At 43.0% G+C, this 16103-nt stretch overlaps 2 protein-coding genes across 6 annotated transcripts in view; one reads left to right on the top strand and one right to left on the bottom strand.

The window, feature by feature from the left end:
- cltca (clathrin, heavy chain a (Hc)) overlaps positions 1-13362 on the top strand; it is a 37602-nt gene extending 24240 nt beyond the window's left edge. For 2 of the 4 annotated variants that reach the window (XM_035535969.1, XM_035535968.1), the window contains 16 exons: positions 35-157; positions 384-529; positions 616-799; positions 1060-1252; positions 1488-1645; positions 1991-2155; positions 2279-2386; positions 2711-2878; positions 3331-3480; positions 3667-3798; positions 4263-4373; positions 5219-5389; positions 8046-8267; positions 9945-9965; positions 12326-12401; positions 13078-13362. In XM_035535969.1, coding sequence (XP_035391862.1) covers positions 35-157; positions 384-529; positions 616-799; positions 1060-1252; positions 1488-1645; positions 1991-2155; positions 2279-2386; positions 2711-2878; positions 3331-3480; positions 3667-3798; positions 4263-4373; positions 5219-5389; positions 8046-8267; positions 9945-9965; positions 12326-12401; positions 13078-13217 — 2268 coding nt within the window. In that variant the 3' untranslated portion in view covers positions 13218-13362. The remainder of the gene's footprint in view (positions 1-34; positions 158-383; positions 530-615; positions 800-1059; positions 1253-1487; positions 1646-1990; positions 2156-2278; positions 2387-2710; positions 2879-3330; positions 3481-3666; positions 3799-4262; positions 4374-5218; positions 5390-8045; positions 8268-9944; positions 9966-12325; positions 12402-13077) is intronic. The other 2 variants (XM_035535971.1, XM_035535970.1) reach the window with 1 other exon arrangement.
- Positions 13363-14908: 1546 nt separating this feature from the next.
- On the bottom strand, positions 14909-15822 carry ptrh2 (peptidyl-tRNA hydrolase 2). Of its 2 annotated transcripts, none has more exons than XM_027022135.1 (2): positions 15756-15822; positions 14909-15544 (listed from the first exon to the last, which is right to left on the bottom strand). In XM_027022135.1, exon 2 carries the CDS (start codon positions 15527-15529, stop codon positions 15041-15043), a length of 489 nt encoding a protein of 162 aa, XP_026877936.1. In that variant the 5' UTR covers positions 15530-15544; positions 15756-15822; the 3' UTR covers positions 14909-15040. The 2 variants fall into 2 exon arrangements, with proteins under 2 accessions (XP_026877936.1, XP_026877935.1); XM_027022134.2 differs by having other exon boundaries at positions 15638-15787.
- Between the last annotated feature and the right edge of the window lie 281 nt (positions 15823-16103).

Here is a 16103-nt window from a genome sequence, read left to right as displayed (position 1 = left end):
TTTGCAGTCTTACGACGTTTGTTTGTTTTTGCAGGTGTGCAATGAGAACTCCTTGTTTAAGAGTCTGTCTCGTTACCTGGTGCGACGTCGTGACCCAGAGCTCTGGGCCAGTGTGCTGCAAGAGACCAACCCATACAGAAGACCCCTCATCGACCAGGTACAGAAATATCAGATCTAACCCACCAAACAGTTCATTTGACAAAAACCATTTAAGATGTAATACTTAAATTCCAAAAGTTGTTCTTCATCTGTGTGTGTTCTCCTTTTCTGCTATCTAAATCATGGAAGAACTGATTCTTCAAATTTAAAAAACTTTTTTTTTTTTTTTGTATTTTTAGCATTTAAAAGCACCAGCTTGACAGTGATTTTGATGCCTGTTCCAGGTGGTGCAGACTGCACTGTCGGAAACCCAGGATCCTGAGGAGGTGTCCGTCACAGTCAAGGCCTTCATGACGGCTGACCTGCCCAATGAACTCATTGAGCTTCTAGAGAAAATAGTCCTGGACAACTCTGTATTCAGTGAACACAGGTTCATGCCAGTCCTACCTGCAGCCACCCTGTGTTTCTGGGACTCCTCTGTGTCAGTCAGTAATCCATGCCTTATCCCGTTCCCAGGAACCTCCAGAACTTGCTGATTTTGACGGCAATCAAAGCAGACCGGACACGGGTCATGGAGTACATTAACCGCTTGGACAACTACGATGCTCCGGACATTGCCAACATCGCCATTAGCAGCGAGCTCTTCGAGGAGGCTTTCGCCATCTTCAGGAAGTTTGATGTCAACACCTCAGCAATCCAGGTTTGGAAAAATATATGCACTCCACTTTGTTCTTTCTTTCTTCCTTTCTTTTTTTAATACACTGGATTAGATGTGATGGGTTAATAATTTCTTACACTGGCATTAATCACAATATTACATAGTCAGTGGTGCAATACACTTCAAATTTCATCTAACCCTTTATTCATCTGTTTCTCTTATTGTCATGCTATAGGGATCAACAAAGTATAATTCATTATTTATTATAATCTGTGTAAGCACTCTTCGCACTCTTCCTGCAGGTTCTAATTGAGCACATCGGGAATCTGGACCGGGCCTATGAGTTTGCCGAGCGCTGCAACGAGCCGGCGGTCTGGAGCCAGCTGGCCAAGGCTCAGCTGCAGAAGGGCCTGGTGAAGGAGGCCATCGACTCTTACATCAAGGCGGATGACCCGTCAGCCTACATGGAGGTGGTCCAGGCCGCGGACCAGAGCGGTAAGGTCCACCTCATAACACAAATGCCTTGGAGTGTAGATCCGTAGGGATCTTCATGCCTGATACTTGTGAAGCTCCAGGCCAGAAATGTACATTTGAAGGGATTAAGAGACACTGTGCCCTGTAAAAGATGAAATCCTGGTTCAGGAATCCGGTACTTAAAAGATTTTAGTGATGTTTTGGGCGTGTTCCCGGCTGAGCGCGGCAAGTGTGTTATAAATGCCGCTGTTGCCAGGTAACTGGGAGGACCTGGTGAAGTTCTTGCAGATGGCGCGTAAAAAGGCCAGAGAGTCCTACGTGGAGACGGAGCTGATCTTTGCTCTGGCTAAAACCAACCGGCTGGCAGAACTGGAAGAGTTCATCAACGGCCCCAATAACGCTCACATCCAGCAGGTGATCCAGCAGCTCTCATCACTTGAAACACTGCACTGTTCTTCATGAGATGAAGAAACTAAAAAAAAAAGAATTGCACTTATTGTAAATAGAAACTACGGAAGCTTTATGGTGTGTAAGCAGAACTGGTTATGAATTAGCTGTCCATTTTTGATATGAAAAACAAAACATTTTCTAAAGAAAAAATGTACAGTTGCAGAGGAAGCTTAAATTTTGTACTTTATTTGTAGAGGTGTCCTGATGCTGAAGTTTACCTCTAAAGTATTACACTACATTGTAATGGAATACTTTATGTCCAAAGGATTAGTACCCTGAGAGTGACTTTCCTAATCTTGATCTTTGTAGGTTGGCGATCGTTGCTACGATGAGAAGATGTACGAGGCAGCAAAGCTGCTCTACAACAACGTGTCTAACTTTGGCCGCCTGGCCTCCACCCTGGTCCACCTCGGAGAATACCAGGCTGCGGTGGATGGGGCTCGCAAAGCTAATAGCACACGCACGTGGAAGGAGGTGAGCCAACGAGATCTCTCTGTTTGGCCACTAATTTGCATAACGAGGCAGCACCGATGAGCACAGCCGCCCGTATCCTGAATCTTAATGTAATGCGGTGTCGCCGGATTTGTCTTGGTGTAGGTGTGCTTTGCCTGTGTGGACGGCAAAGAGTTCAGGCTGGCTCAGATGTGCGGCCTTCATATCGTGGTCCATGCAGATGAACTGGAAGAGTTGATCAACTACTACCAGGCAAGCCTGGCCTCTAGGAAGGCTTAAGTAATTACAGTGAGGCACTGTGTTGGCGTATTAAATGGCTGTTTATGGGTTCCATTATGTGGTAAATTGGTATAACTTTGAGGGGAAAAATGGGTTTTAAAAAAATTAAGGATGTTGTGTTAAGGATGCTTGCTCTTCTAACATAAATCTCAGCATACATTTTATATTCAGTTTCATTTTATGCTGCAGTGCTAAACTCCTTTGGGAGTCTCTCTGAGATGTGTTAAGTGTGTAGGGAGCGTGGCAGCTCTGGGCCCTGGCAGGGCAGTAAACACCCTCCTTTGCTGCTTGGTGCAGGACCGTGGGTACTTTGAGGAGCTGATCACCATGCTGGAAGCAGCGCTGGGACTGGAGCGCGCTCACATGGGCATGTTCACTGAGCTGGCCATCCTCTACTCCAAGTTCAAACCCCAGAAGATGAGGGAACATCTGGAACTCTTCTGGTCCCGGGTCAACATCCCCAAGGTACAGAGTGACGGATTCACCAACATTAGCCAGCCTAATAATTCGCCCTGTGTAAAGGTTGATGTGTTTAGCAGGTGATCTGGGCTCTTGCCTTTTGTCTTCTGCTTGAGTTACAGGTAATGAACCTGCAGCGTGGTGGCTATACCTGCCAATATAGAGAATGGTCTTCCAATCATGAGCAGACAGTCAAGGCCCCATGCAAATAAGCATATATGTCAAACTGATCCATACAACTTCTGATTAGCTTTTGGTTGTGTTTTTTTGTTTTTTGTTTTTTTTAGTTAGTATAGAACAAAGACCAATCTAAATGTCCCTCTGACCTGTGTGCCAGGCTCATTTTTTCACCTAGTTTATTCCTGATAATGGAATGCAGTTGACTTTTAGTAGAGGTGAAAAGCAGCGAACAGGAAAGGAGCTGGCGGTCATTGCCTGAAATCCTGTACGTCTTGCAGGTGCTGCGTGCAGCAGAACAGGCTCACCTGTGGGCCGAGCTGGTCTTCCTGTACGACAAGTACGAGGAGTACGACAACGCCATCATCACCATGATGAACCACCCCACAGACGCCTGGAAGGAGAGCCAGTTTAAGGACATCATTACCAAGGTGCAACTGTAGTTCACAAACCTGATTTTCTATCTATCTATTTATTTATTTATTTTTACCTGCCATGTGGTACAACTGGTTTTGTGGCATATCTACAAAGCCGTCTCGACCCCCACCCCCTTTGGACCACAGTCTGGCTTCTTAACTCTGCTTTCCACTGGTGCTCTGTCTCGTGCGTCTGCGTAGGTGGCCAACGTGGAGCTGTATTATAAAGCCATCCAGTTTTACCTGGAGTTCAAGCCCTTGTTACTGAATGACCTTCTCATCGTCCTGTCGCCAAGGCTGGACCACTCCCGCGCTGTTACATTCTTCAGCAAGGTAAGGGCATGTGACGGGTAATGTACCTGGACATGGCTGCACCTGTATACCTCAACATCAGAGCCAGAGCACTAATCAGGGATCAGCATTTTGCTTTTCTTGCTAAGTGTGGTTTAATGGACAGTGAGGAGACGTAGGCTTGCATGCAAACTGCTAGGTCCGTGGACACGTACTTCACTACAGACTAACATAGCACAGTATGGACTACCTTTACATTACAGTAGCCTGTATATTACATAAGCATTATTGAACATTGGACCATCCATTTTACTGCACTTTGAAAGGCTATTCATAGGACGCACTTTGTATAAGAGCAAGATTAGCATTATTAGAGAAATAAAAGATTTGGATTCCCCTGTGCAGTGAGACATTTTGAAGGCCTAATAAAACATAAAACATAATTTTAAGAGCCTTTAATAACAATTGAAATAATTCATAACAAAAAAAAAACTTTGTCTCTACAGGTTAAGCAGCTTCCCCTTGTCAAACCATACCTGCGATCTGTACAGAATCACAACAACAAGTCTGTCAACGAAGCACTTAATAACCTCTTCATTACAGAGGAAGACTACCAGGTCAGAGGCCAAGATCTGTTCTCCCTTTGTTCAAAAGTGTCACTTGTAGCTTTTGGTTTGCTTTTTGTCCTGAAATCCCCCATCCTGACAGGTACATTTAGTTTCATAATTACACGTGTCTCCTAGGTCAGTGTTATAAAAGTGTTGTACACTTCATTAGTTACAACTGCATAGGTCAATTTTATAGGTGTACTGGAGACCAGACTCAGATCTATGAAGTATTGTCATCTACCCCCACTATGGTATGCATGTGTGTAGTCTCACAGAGAGAAGGATGGTCATGTTGCCAGCGCAAAATTCAGGACAATAAATCAGTCTGGTACTAGGTGCGAGTTCCCGTGCGTTTACTATAGTGGAGGTATACTGGTATGTGGTGGAAAACCTGGTTCTTGATCAAGATGAGACTGAATGAGGTCTGGGCCAGGGAGTGGAGAGTCTCTTTCTAACTGGCTTCTATTATGCTAACAAATTCTTTGTTACCTTAGCATTAATTTCATGTGAATTTATCTTGGCTCTTCAGATAGCATTATGAAATTAATTGCTTAAGTACTTAGTGACTAGAGTGAAGAACCAGCTATAGTTCTATAGCTATAATAGCTTTTTGCATTAGAGGCCCAAATGTTCAGTACTGTAGCAGACCTTTTTCATGCAACGTTTGTCAGTGAGCCATGCCCCCATTCTTTACTGGTTAGTTTCTGGTGACCGGTGTAACAATAGTTCTGGAGATAACCTTTTTATGTACTATTTCATGTATTTGTAAAGCTATTTCATGTATTTCTTTTCTTAGAGTTGAAAACTCTAAGAACACATGAAAGATTTTGTTTTTCTTGCCAACCCAATCACAGGCACTTCGGACGTCTATAGACGCATATGATAACTTTGACAACATCTCATTGGCCCAGCGGCTAGAGAAACACGAGCTCATCGAGTTTAGAAGAATTGCTGCCTACCTCTTCAAAGGCAACAACCGCTGGAAGCAGAGTGTGGAACTCTGCAAAAAAGACAAACTCTACAAGGTATGTGATATTTACAAAACAAAAGGGAAAAAAACACTTTACTTATTCATTGGCTTTTTGGTTTGGTCATTCCTTGTAATTCCTTGCATGATCCCAGAGTTACAATCTCTTCACAGACGGATTTGGTTTTGTATTGGTTAAGTCTTTGTCAGACGTTTTGAAGCCTGACGCATGTTGGTTTGGAGTTTTATGGCAGGTCCAAATGGCCCCGTATCCTAAATACGATTATAGCCTTTGTTACCATGGCAACCATGGGTTTGCTCTCTTTAGAATCCCCCAGGACTCATCAGATGATTCCCATGAACTTTCCCACCATCGGTCCAGTATGCTCATTACTCTGGGAGAGAACACTAAAAATGAGAGCTCTGTGGCATGTCATGTAATTAGTTTGAGGTTCTGTCTTGTATGCAAATCAAGCAATAAAGAAGAATATTATAATTATTTTATAAAGTAAAAAGCAGTTTGGGAAGTGCATGCGCGCGTGCGACTGCTTAGTCCTACAGTTGTGCAAAGTGTCCAAAAGAAGAAAAAAACATCTTCAGTTAGGACTATGCAGAGAAATTGTGTAAAGTCTTTGTGTTATAAGATGGCGGTATGTATCGACACAGCAGCTCTGTGATTTCCTTTGTGATTGTTCAGTCTAGCGAATCTTATCTACATTCGTCAAATCTTACAAATGTAGGATTACAGAGTATTCATGCTGTCACATCTGAATTTCTGCACTTGCTGACATGTCAGAGGATATAGTTAAGGCTCTGTTATGTCTGTGATTTGTTATCGGCTACAACAAGAGGCGGAGGTGGAGATGACACTGGAAAAAGTGAAGCTGTCAGTCCTGTACCATTAGAACAAAGGAAGGGTTATGCATTTATGTGCATGAATTAGTATGCTCTGGGTTTGGAGTATCTGACGGTTAAGTGCAGTCCTTTCTACCTTCCACATGAGTTTACCTTTATGGTTACTGATGTGTATATCCCATCTGCGAGAGAGAGATAGATAGAGAGATAGATAGATAGATAGATGGATAGATAGATATATAAATAAATAAAAATCATATATAATCTCTAACACACACCTAGCTCTTGGTCTCATGTAGCTATCCCGAAACAGTTCATATTATAGATAAATCCATGCTGATTTAAAGTACTCCCTGAATTTGAGCACCACATTAAATGTACTACCAAAAATTTACACTAGACACAGTCTATTCAATGATTGTGAATGGGTACCACCAATCACATTTAGGGCAGACAAAACTACTTATATTTGTTCTTAACTCTGGCACAGACCCCCCCCCCCCCCTCAGGAAAAAATGCTCTACTCATCACAAAGCGTGTTAAAACATCGCCTGAGGGAGCTTCTCCCAGCTGCAGAATTGCTTTGAAAGGACAAATTGGGATATTTTTGAACACCAGGACTTGGAACACTTCAACCGTACTCTGCTACATTAAGAATGATGTCGACAATGTCATGGTCGACAAGCGTATCTGGATGTATCCCAACAAGAAGCAGTGGCTGTCAAAGCAGGTCCAAATTATACTTGAGGCCTGCAGCGATGCCTCCGGGTCTGGGGATGGAGCTCAGTGCAGTGCTGCCAGAGCTGTCTTAAAAAGAGCCATCAGAGAAGTTAAGCTAGCATGCAAGAGGAAGACTGAGGATCACGTTCCTGATGATACACGACGGGTTTGGCAAGGGCGTTCTGCACTTCACAAACTACATGTCCAGCAATCTCTTATTTTGTTTGCCCGTTTTAATGTGAAGGCATCTGATGCAGTCACAACACACTCACCAGCCAATAGCAACCACACCCTCACAGTGCAGGAACACGAAGTGAGGTGTGTGCTCAGAGTGGTGAATCCAAGAAACACTGCTGGACCTATTGGTGTGAGTGAAAGGGTGCTGAAGAAATGTGGACACCAGCTCTCCAATGTTTTCACAAAGATCTTCGAGCTGTTCCTGTCTCAGTCCATCGTTCCACCTTGCCCAAAGTCCGCCACAATCATCCAGTGACTACCACCCAATCGCACTTACACACATCCTGCAGCACAGCAGAACCTGTCTCATCCGCATCCAACCTTTGACTTTCACCAGTTTGCATCAAATAGCTGAAATAGATCTACAGAGGATGGCCCAGTATGAAGCGTTATAGCTACATCTCCCCATCTTGAATTGGGGAGTTATGAGGCTGCTCTTTGTATACTTACAAACTCCAGTCAGCCTTAATACCATTAGTCTGAGCAGGTTGTCCACCAACAGACTTGTCTTAGCAGACTTGGGTCTTTCTCTGCCTACCTGTCACCGAATTGACTGACCACTCGATCAATTAAAGTAGGTCCCCACTTACCCTCCATGCTCCTACTCAGCTGTGTTGAGCCCCCTGTACACTCATGACTACACCCCTGCTCATTTGGTTTGTGTTGAGAACCAGAGAATTTCTGTGTGTTTGGCTGTGAAAATTAATAGTTAAAGGATGTCAGATACACCTATACTTTATATAATCACCGTCTGTGTTGGGTTAGGGTTTAAACCCTAGAGTAGACTCAAAAACTAACTTTGGTCTGTGCGTGGCCCTGTAAAATGTTTTCAGGCATAACTGCCCCCCTTTGTGTACTGTAGCTGAACGGTTTGGAGTAAAGTCCCACCACTTTGTTCCCAGGATGCCATGCAGTACGCATCTGAGTCAAAGGACATAGAGCTGGCGGAGGAGCTGCTCCAGTGGTTCCTGCAGGAGGAGAAGAAGGAGTGCTTTGCAGCCTGCCTCTTCACCTGCTACGACCTGCTGCGGCCCGACGTGGTGCTTGAGACCGCCTGGAGGCATAACCTCATGGACTTCTCCATGCCGTACTTCATCCAAGTGATGAGGGAGTACCTCAGCAAGGTAAGCGTGCTCAGGAAGTCGGAGATGCAAAGCGGGAACCTCTGCACTCATTTTAGTTTAGTCAAACATGCAGTGCCATGTATTTGGGTAGAACCTAATCTGCCCTTTTGATGGGCTTCAGGTGAGCTTGATGGTCTTACGTGACCTGTAACATGCAACCTTCACGCGCCGCCCAAGGCGTTGTTGGGTGTTCACACACTGAGCTGAAATCAGCCATGTGTGGTCTATGCATAGAAAACTGCTTAAAAAACAAAAAACAAAAAACCTAATTTTCAGTGATGCATGAGAAAGTTAAATATTGAATGTCAGATGCAAACTGTAGGCGCTGGAGGAATTTGGAAGATTGGTTACATTCTTAAGAATCATAGAATATAAGAATTTTGACCCCTGAGATATCTGGTGGCTCAACTTCTTGATCTTAATATCTAATGAATATCCTGATACTAACAAATGTGATCAAACTACTGATTTTACATTGTCAACTAAAAACATTTTAGTCATGCAGTTTAATCCTCTTTCATGAGGCTTCTTCTACTCCATTTACCACCAGCGTTTCATTGAATGCATCAATATCAAGACCTCGCATGACTTGAGGTCTCACTCTCAATTGTCTAAGAATGGCTGCATTGACACTCCCCCTCCCCCTCCTCCAAAACGCCAGGATGTACGTGCAGACAGAGAACAACTGGACTCTCCAGTCTGCTTATGTACATCAGTTTAATGTTCTTGAAAAAGTTCCTCCAGCTAGCTCCATTGAGTATGTTTAGAGTTGGGTTCAGAGTTCTAGAGGAATCGCAGGGTGGGAACTAAAACTGAGTTGGGTGGGGCAGTGCCAAAGACAACAGTTGCTCCAGAAAAACCTTCACTAAAAACTAAGACCTTTCTAAATGTATAGCTCACCTATGTCAAAATCAAAAACCCTTTGAAAATTTGAGTGTTTCACATGCTTGTGAGTGCTTCTTTCAGGTGATTTGTCTAACATAAGCCTGTTTCAGTAATTTAACTTTGTTCACCTTTCCCCCTCACAAAAAGGTTGATAGTCTTCCAGAACTTCAGGTATATCTTTCATAGATTTACATTTTCACCAAAAAAGGACGGAATCACTCCCAAGTAAAATAAAACTACACATGGATTTAATCAGCAACCACTGATCACAATTAAAATGAAGATTTTCAGCTGTACTCAATGGTTCACACACTAAATATTTGTCAGACTATGATCAGCAAAACACAAATAAGTAAATGCTACATTAATTAATATTCTACCTCTGATAAAGTGAGTTCTCTGCTGTAATAAACAGTAGCTTGTTCATCTTAAGTGGTTTGTTCAAATTGTCACCCATTGATTGAGAATCTATGGGGATGGGATTTTGATGTGACAAACCTTTCCCAATCATTTGAAATGCTTCTGTAATGTTCAGTTTAAGAATCCTTTTAAGAAAGTCAGGGTGTATTATAACTTTGATATGAGTGATTGAATGTTCTAAAGTAGACAGTGTATAGCTTCTACAGTTGACCAGCTAGGTCTGAATTATGATAGTAAACCAGCTATTCAGTTTTGTTTCTTTTTGTGTCGCCCTGCTGTTGGGGTTGCCAGAGCTATTATTCCCTTGCTTCCAGTGTGTTATGGAAAATGTTTGTTTTCTTTCTAAGCTTCACCTCTTAAATTCCTTTTCAGGTTGATGCTATTAAGGATAAGGTGAAAGATATAGTTCTTTTTATTCATTTCCCTTGTTTTTCCTTTTGGCCTCATGAATTAAAACCTTAGCACTTTGCATGAGGTTTTATGTTTTTGCTAAACAGATGTTACACTGCTTCTTCTAAACCACATACATACACACTGGGCCAGATTCATAAAACCTGACAGTAACCACACTGTGCCATGCAAAATGTGCCACACAGTATTTTAATTCCTATTAATAGTTACCATGGTGATAATTTAATGCACTGGTGTCAACTTAGTGCTGTGCTAAATTAATCTGTGCCAGAGATAAAAGCCAATCAAAATGGACATATAAATGAGGCCAAACTCATTAAAGACCCACGCCAAGAAGCAAATGAATGAATAATCCCAGTCGTTACATCAATGGTACATTTGAACATGTCTAGTTGCATAAAAATGTAATAGTTTTTGTGCACTCCTACTATTGCAGATACAAAGTTTGCCATCATGCTCAGACCCAAAATGTGCCTTTTACATAGTCAGTTAGTCAAATACATGTCTGCAGAGTTTTGTTGATTATTTGCCTGTGTGACTAAATATTCTTAGAGAAAATATCATCCAGTTTACCAGGAAATTTACCATTCTGACAGATTCAGGTGGTATTTCTTTGCAGAGCAGTGTGCTATTAAGAATCGTTGATGTCATATGCAAATGAGGATAACACAGTAGCATTATATAGCATCCAAATGGTAAAATACACACACCAGTAATACACATTTATGAATGAGGAAATGTTACCTCTGCGCTAATTGCTGTTAACGTTACATTAAACCTGGTGGTAGGTTTTATGAATATGGCCCTTCTAAAAGTCACTTAAGTATTAGCCATGAACAGAGCCCTCACTGCAGTAGATATGTGGTTACTAATAGCATGATCCAGTCAGACGCATATGTGCAAAGGCATTTTGGAAAACCAGCATAGCAAGGTGCCCATGCAGAATACCCATCTCGGGAGTGGGGCTTTTAAGAGGGATTAATTGAAAACCGGCCTCCTTAGGAAGGATTGCCAGAAGCTAACACTGTTGTAGGGCCACATTCTTGGCCATGTGTTGCAGGTTTGTGGTGCCTACAGATATGCGGCTGTTATCCTGGCCGTTAACCTGTTTCTCCACCAGCCTCCCTAATGTAAACCCTGAGTCCCATTACCACATTACGCTTTCTACCCATTCTGTTCAAGTTCTTAACACACATGCTAACGGTAAATATGAAGGCTGTCCTTTTTTGTGTGGAAGAGGTGTTGGTAGTTTACAAACTGAACTTGGGGAGTAAAGGACTAGTATAGAAATTAGGTAAACCTTGAACTACTTGGGTGAGGGAATGATGCTTTGCTTACAAGCCCAGCTGAGGCAGTGGCAGTAAAACTATGCTAACTCGCTGTGAGGTGGAGTGTAAAGGTGGTCTACGTCTCTTAGTGGATGCACTGCTTAAATTTTGACAGTGGACATCTTGACACATGAATATTGTCCTCCAGCGGTTCAGCTCTACTTCCATATGCCGAGTTATTTACTGCTGCTAAGCTCATAAGTGTCATATTGCTTCTTGACAGTGTTGCAGATGGTTGGTTTTGACACACCTGAAGTTCTGGGTGTGTGGCAGATTTATCTAAGATGTCCTGCTCGTCTGGTACTTTGTGGGTCCTAATGTTGAGATAAAAGCAACAGACTCCAGATGTAAATGGCACGTCTGGAATCAACTCTAGAATCAACTCTAGACCTTGTGATTAGCTCTTTTGTGCATGAGCTAATGATGCAGTAATGCACAGCTGGCTTTGGAACAACTGAGCAACCAATTTCCTAATTATCTTCTATCCCTAAAAGGCCCATATGTAAACTGGGCTATAATTGCATTCTTCACCCAACATGGACATGCACACCCTCAAATTAAAGTTGATGGCCTGAACTCGTTTTAAAACCTGTGGGCTATAATACAAAGCCAAACCAGCAGGAATGGTCAGTGTCCAATTACTTCTGGATTGCACTGTATGCTCATCCCAGTTCAGATTGTGTAGTTCATCGTAGGAGGGATTCCTGTGCGTCATGGGTTTGGTTTCCTGTGAATGAATTCTGTTCGGGAATGTTGCAGTTAAAGAATGACGGGAGCATGACCTCTGCAAATTCCCTCTTTATAGATTTGAATACGCCTTGTTCTTGGCTAAAAATCATATGTAAATTTGCCAAGTTTCATCTGAAAACTAGAATAAGGGAAATTACGTTGCCAGGTATAGTCCCATCAATCAGTTATATTAAATGCTTGAACTTGCTCATTTAAGGTCATTGACTAACTACATTTGAGACCTTTACAGTTAACATGTCTGTTTTCTCCCTTGTGATTGCTCAGGTGGACAAGCTGGAAACATCTGAGTCTTTAAGGAAGCAAGAAGAGCAGGCCACAGAGACGCAACCCATTGTTTATGGTGAGATCTGCTTCTGTAGTGTAGCCCAGCCAGATGTAGGCTCAAGGATACAGCCCTCTCACACGCAGGTCGGCTTAGCCGGGCCTTGCCGTTGGCCTCATCTGGTCAGCTGCTTTTTTTTATCCATGACTAAAGTCTGATTCATGCTTAGTCAGATGTAGTTCTGGAAACTTTTAGAAAAAAACAGACTTCTGTAAGCCTGGAGTGTTCATGGTTTTACAGAACAGGGTGTGCTTAGAAGTTTGTACACTGTCCATCAAACAGGCATGGTAAACAGGAAGCAGTAATGGGTGATCATGTGCATTTTGTTGTTGATCTGTTTAAACAAATAGCAGCACACTTTCCCTGCGTCTCTGTAGTCCTGGCAGGAGTTGTCTTACAGGTGAGGGGACGCGTTATGACAACCTCTCCTGAAGCGCGTTCATCTCCACGCAGCACCTCCCAGTGTGTCTCCTATAGGGGTCACAACTCCCACCAGTTCCTTCCCCCATCCATAGCTCACTTCAGAAGTGCTTTTCCTGCCTTCTCGAGGCTTTGGAAGCCTGTTCAGATTGGAGGATAAAGCAGTCATAGCATTTGGTGGTGGTGATGGTGACTGTTGTTGTCTGAAGCTACAGCTTGGTATCTTCCATCTCTGGCACTGTCTGACCTTTGCCCTTCACCGTCTCCTCCGCAGGCACACCCCAGCTGATGCTGACCGCGGGCCCTAGCGTGGCAGTACCCCCCCAGCAGGCCTACAGCTACGGCTACTCAGCACCAGCCGGCTACGCCCAGGCTCCTCAGCCTCCTCAGCCAGGCTTCAGCTACGGCATATAAGGACAACACCCCCCCCCCCCCCCCCCCACACCGCTTGGTTTGGCCTGGACCCTCTATCCATACCCCCCGTCCCCAGTACTTCACCAGCCTCAGCTGTCTTCAACTTGCGTCTGAAGATAAGAGCAAAGTTATTCCAGTACTTTTTAAAAAAAAATTTTTTTTTTCCTTTTTTCCTGTTATGAAGGACTCATTTTATTTCTATATTGTCCAAAAAATAAAAGATTTAATCGCAGGAATTATTTTTTTCCACATTCCATATATCTGTTAGAATTTGTTTTTCTTTTTCATTTTATTTTTAAGGGGAATGGTTTATGAACATGAGGACTTACGGGAAGACTAAATTGTCTCTTAAATAAAAGTCTGTTGTGAAGCGTCTGATTTGCACTCTATAGTGAGAAGACTGATGTAGAATCTCATTCTCGTGTGTGTGAGCAGCTTCTTCAGTCCGTCTGTAAAATGCATTTAACTGTTTGTTTACTGTTCTTTGAACAAACAATGTTCCAAAAGATTTGAAAACCCTGACTGCCATGAACAAACACTACTCAAAAAAGCCAGTAATGCTTTCAATACAGGGGTTTGTGGTGCTCTTCATGTATTGGAAAAGGATTATCAATGCATACAGACAATATAACTTAGAAAGTGAGTTTATCCTTTTCCTGACCTGTGTAGGTTTCCCTGATTAAAACTAGAAATCATCACTTGGTCCTCCTCCTCCTCCTCCCCTGTTTACAATGTTACAGATGGCCTTCCTTGTGCAGTACCCAGTGCTCTTGGTGTAGAAGCATTCCAGAGGGGTTATTACAGAGAATACTATTATATAGGCCCGTGTGTGTGTTTTACTAACAGTCCCTCTAATCATGATTGTGTGCGTGCGTGTTTGTGGATGGGTCAGCTATCATGGTGTTTTGGTCACCTCCTCAAGTGTACAGAGAGATTATAAAATATTCATCAAATGGCCATGACCGTTTCAATCTGCATTTAGAGAAGAAAAGAATTGTCAGTGTGGTAAATGCACAAGTGTAACACATTTCTCTACACCCTATACACTATATTAATCATGCATAAAATGGATAACTATGACTCTCCCAACCACATTAAAAATAAAAGATTCATGTCCAAGAAAACCCGAGTACACTTCTACACAGCATGTTCTGCTCCAGTCATTCTGTTTCACTTGTACCACTGCTGGGACAGTAACCTGCCTTTGTCATTACTAATGTTTAGACTGTTTTCCTTGCACCATACTCAGTGGACAGCACTTTAACTCTGCATTGCTTGTCAGTGAAACTCGGTTGCAATCTGTAATGAGTTAAAGTAACTTTCCCAATTTATGTTTATGGCCCATTTTCCTGAGGGCAGTTTGGAATCCGTGCACGTTTTGAGATTTGATGTACATATTGGTACATAAACGTGGAAGGAGACATTAAGGGATTGGGGCTCACCCAAGCTGTGGCTAGAGTTTGTGCTCCAGGTCTCCACTGGGTATGGGAGAGAAGTCACCTATTTTGAAATTTGATGTTCAAGGTTAAAAATGCTTTAGAATCTAGAATTATAGAGAGCTGCCTGATTTAACCTGAAGCTAGAAGACCCATCTCTGTACATACACACTTACAATGCAAACAAAATGTACTCATATATACTCATAAACAAGTGAATTAATTGCTTCTTAAAATAAATGGTCAAACAACAAATCTGTCTCATGTTAATTTTAATCCAGAAATTAATCACAAATATCCAACACTTTACAATTTATGCCAACAAAAGTTTAAAAAAAAAAAAAAAAAACTTCCAGAAAGTCACACACCAGCAGTTCAGTTCAACATCTAGTAAAGTTTCAAGTGACCTGTTACTTTGTCCACAAGCTCAGCGGGTCCTGGTCCAACCCCAAGAACCGTCCTGGAACCTGGAGCAATTTGGGTTCTTCCAGCATCCTGAATAAGGCTGACCGTCAGCCCAAGCTCTTTAGCATGAATCAGCAGCTCCTGCAGACAGTCCTCATCGGGTGCCTTGACCACTACCTTGGGCTGGCCGCAGTACTCCCACTGTTTGAGCAGGTCAGGACTTCTGTGCTGGACCTGCCTGTAGGCAGACACTGCTGCGTGAGAGCACTGGGCTGCCACTTTGCCTCTGCCCATTTTGAGGTCGGTCCGAACTACCAGGATCATTTTGACTTCGCCGTGCTCCCCCAGCGTGCTCGCCTCGTCTCCGAGAGCTGCCAGCGCGCCCCGACCACGGAGGTGCCAGCCGAGGAAAAGTCCACAACCGACACCGGCCACGATCCCCAAAGACAACGAGCCGTAACACGAGTCCATTCCGAAACCTAGAGGCTAGCGTTAAAAAGGGATGCAGTTAATGAATCATACCCAGAAAACAGTAGCGCCATGGCTAACTCTAAATGAAGAAAACTTCTGATTACTAACTGCTTTCAAAGTTGGCTGCTAGCTCACTGACGTTAACCGCTGTATTGAGGAGTCGTGATGATCAAAGCTCATGTGAGGTCACTACATCTTATACATCCAAAATAGAAAACGTCCTCACCGTACTACGGCGTCGCCACTTTCTAGTGTACTATGAAACCCGTCCCGTCCTGATGACATCACTGTCGGGGGTGGACCCTGCCCGAGCCTACAGCTCATATCCATTACATGGGAGGTTTGCAAACCTGCATAGGCTCTGCTTGAATGACAAACGTATCGTCCTAATTTTGCGAATCATACATTCAAATGGAACCACGCAACTAAAATACGTACATAATATTTTATTTATACATAAGAGCAGGATATGTAATAGTAACATTTTAGCCACATAAAGAAAATGTTCCAGAAAATGTTTCACAGTGGTTGAGTTTGACTTTACGTGCTATTACACTGCAACTGGATTGTCTGT

The sequence above is a fragment of the Electrophorus electricus genome, chromosome 17, assembly GCF_013358815.1.
Source record: "Electrophorus electricus isolate fEleEle1 chromosome 17, fEleEle1.pri, whole genome shotgun sequence".
NCBI classification, from domain to species: Eukaryota; Metazoa; Chordata; class Actinopteri; order Gymnotiformes; family Gymnotidae; genus Electrophorus; species Electrophorus electricus.
Note: the sequence above shows the minus strand (reverse complement) of the source record. Positions and strands in the feature narration are given on the sequence as shown.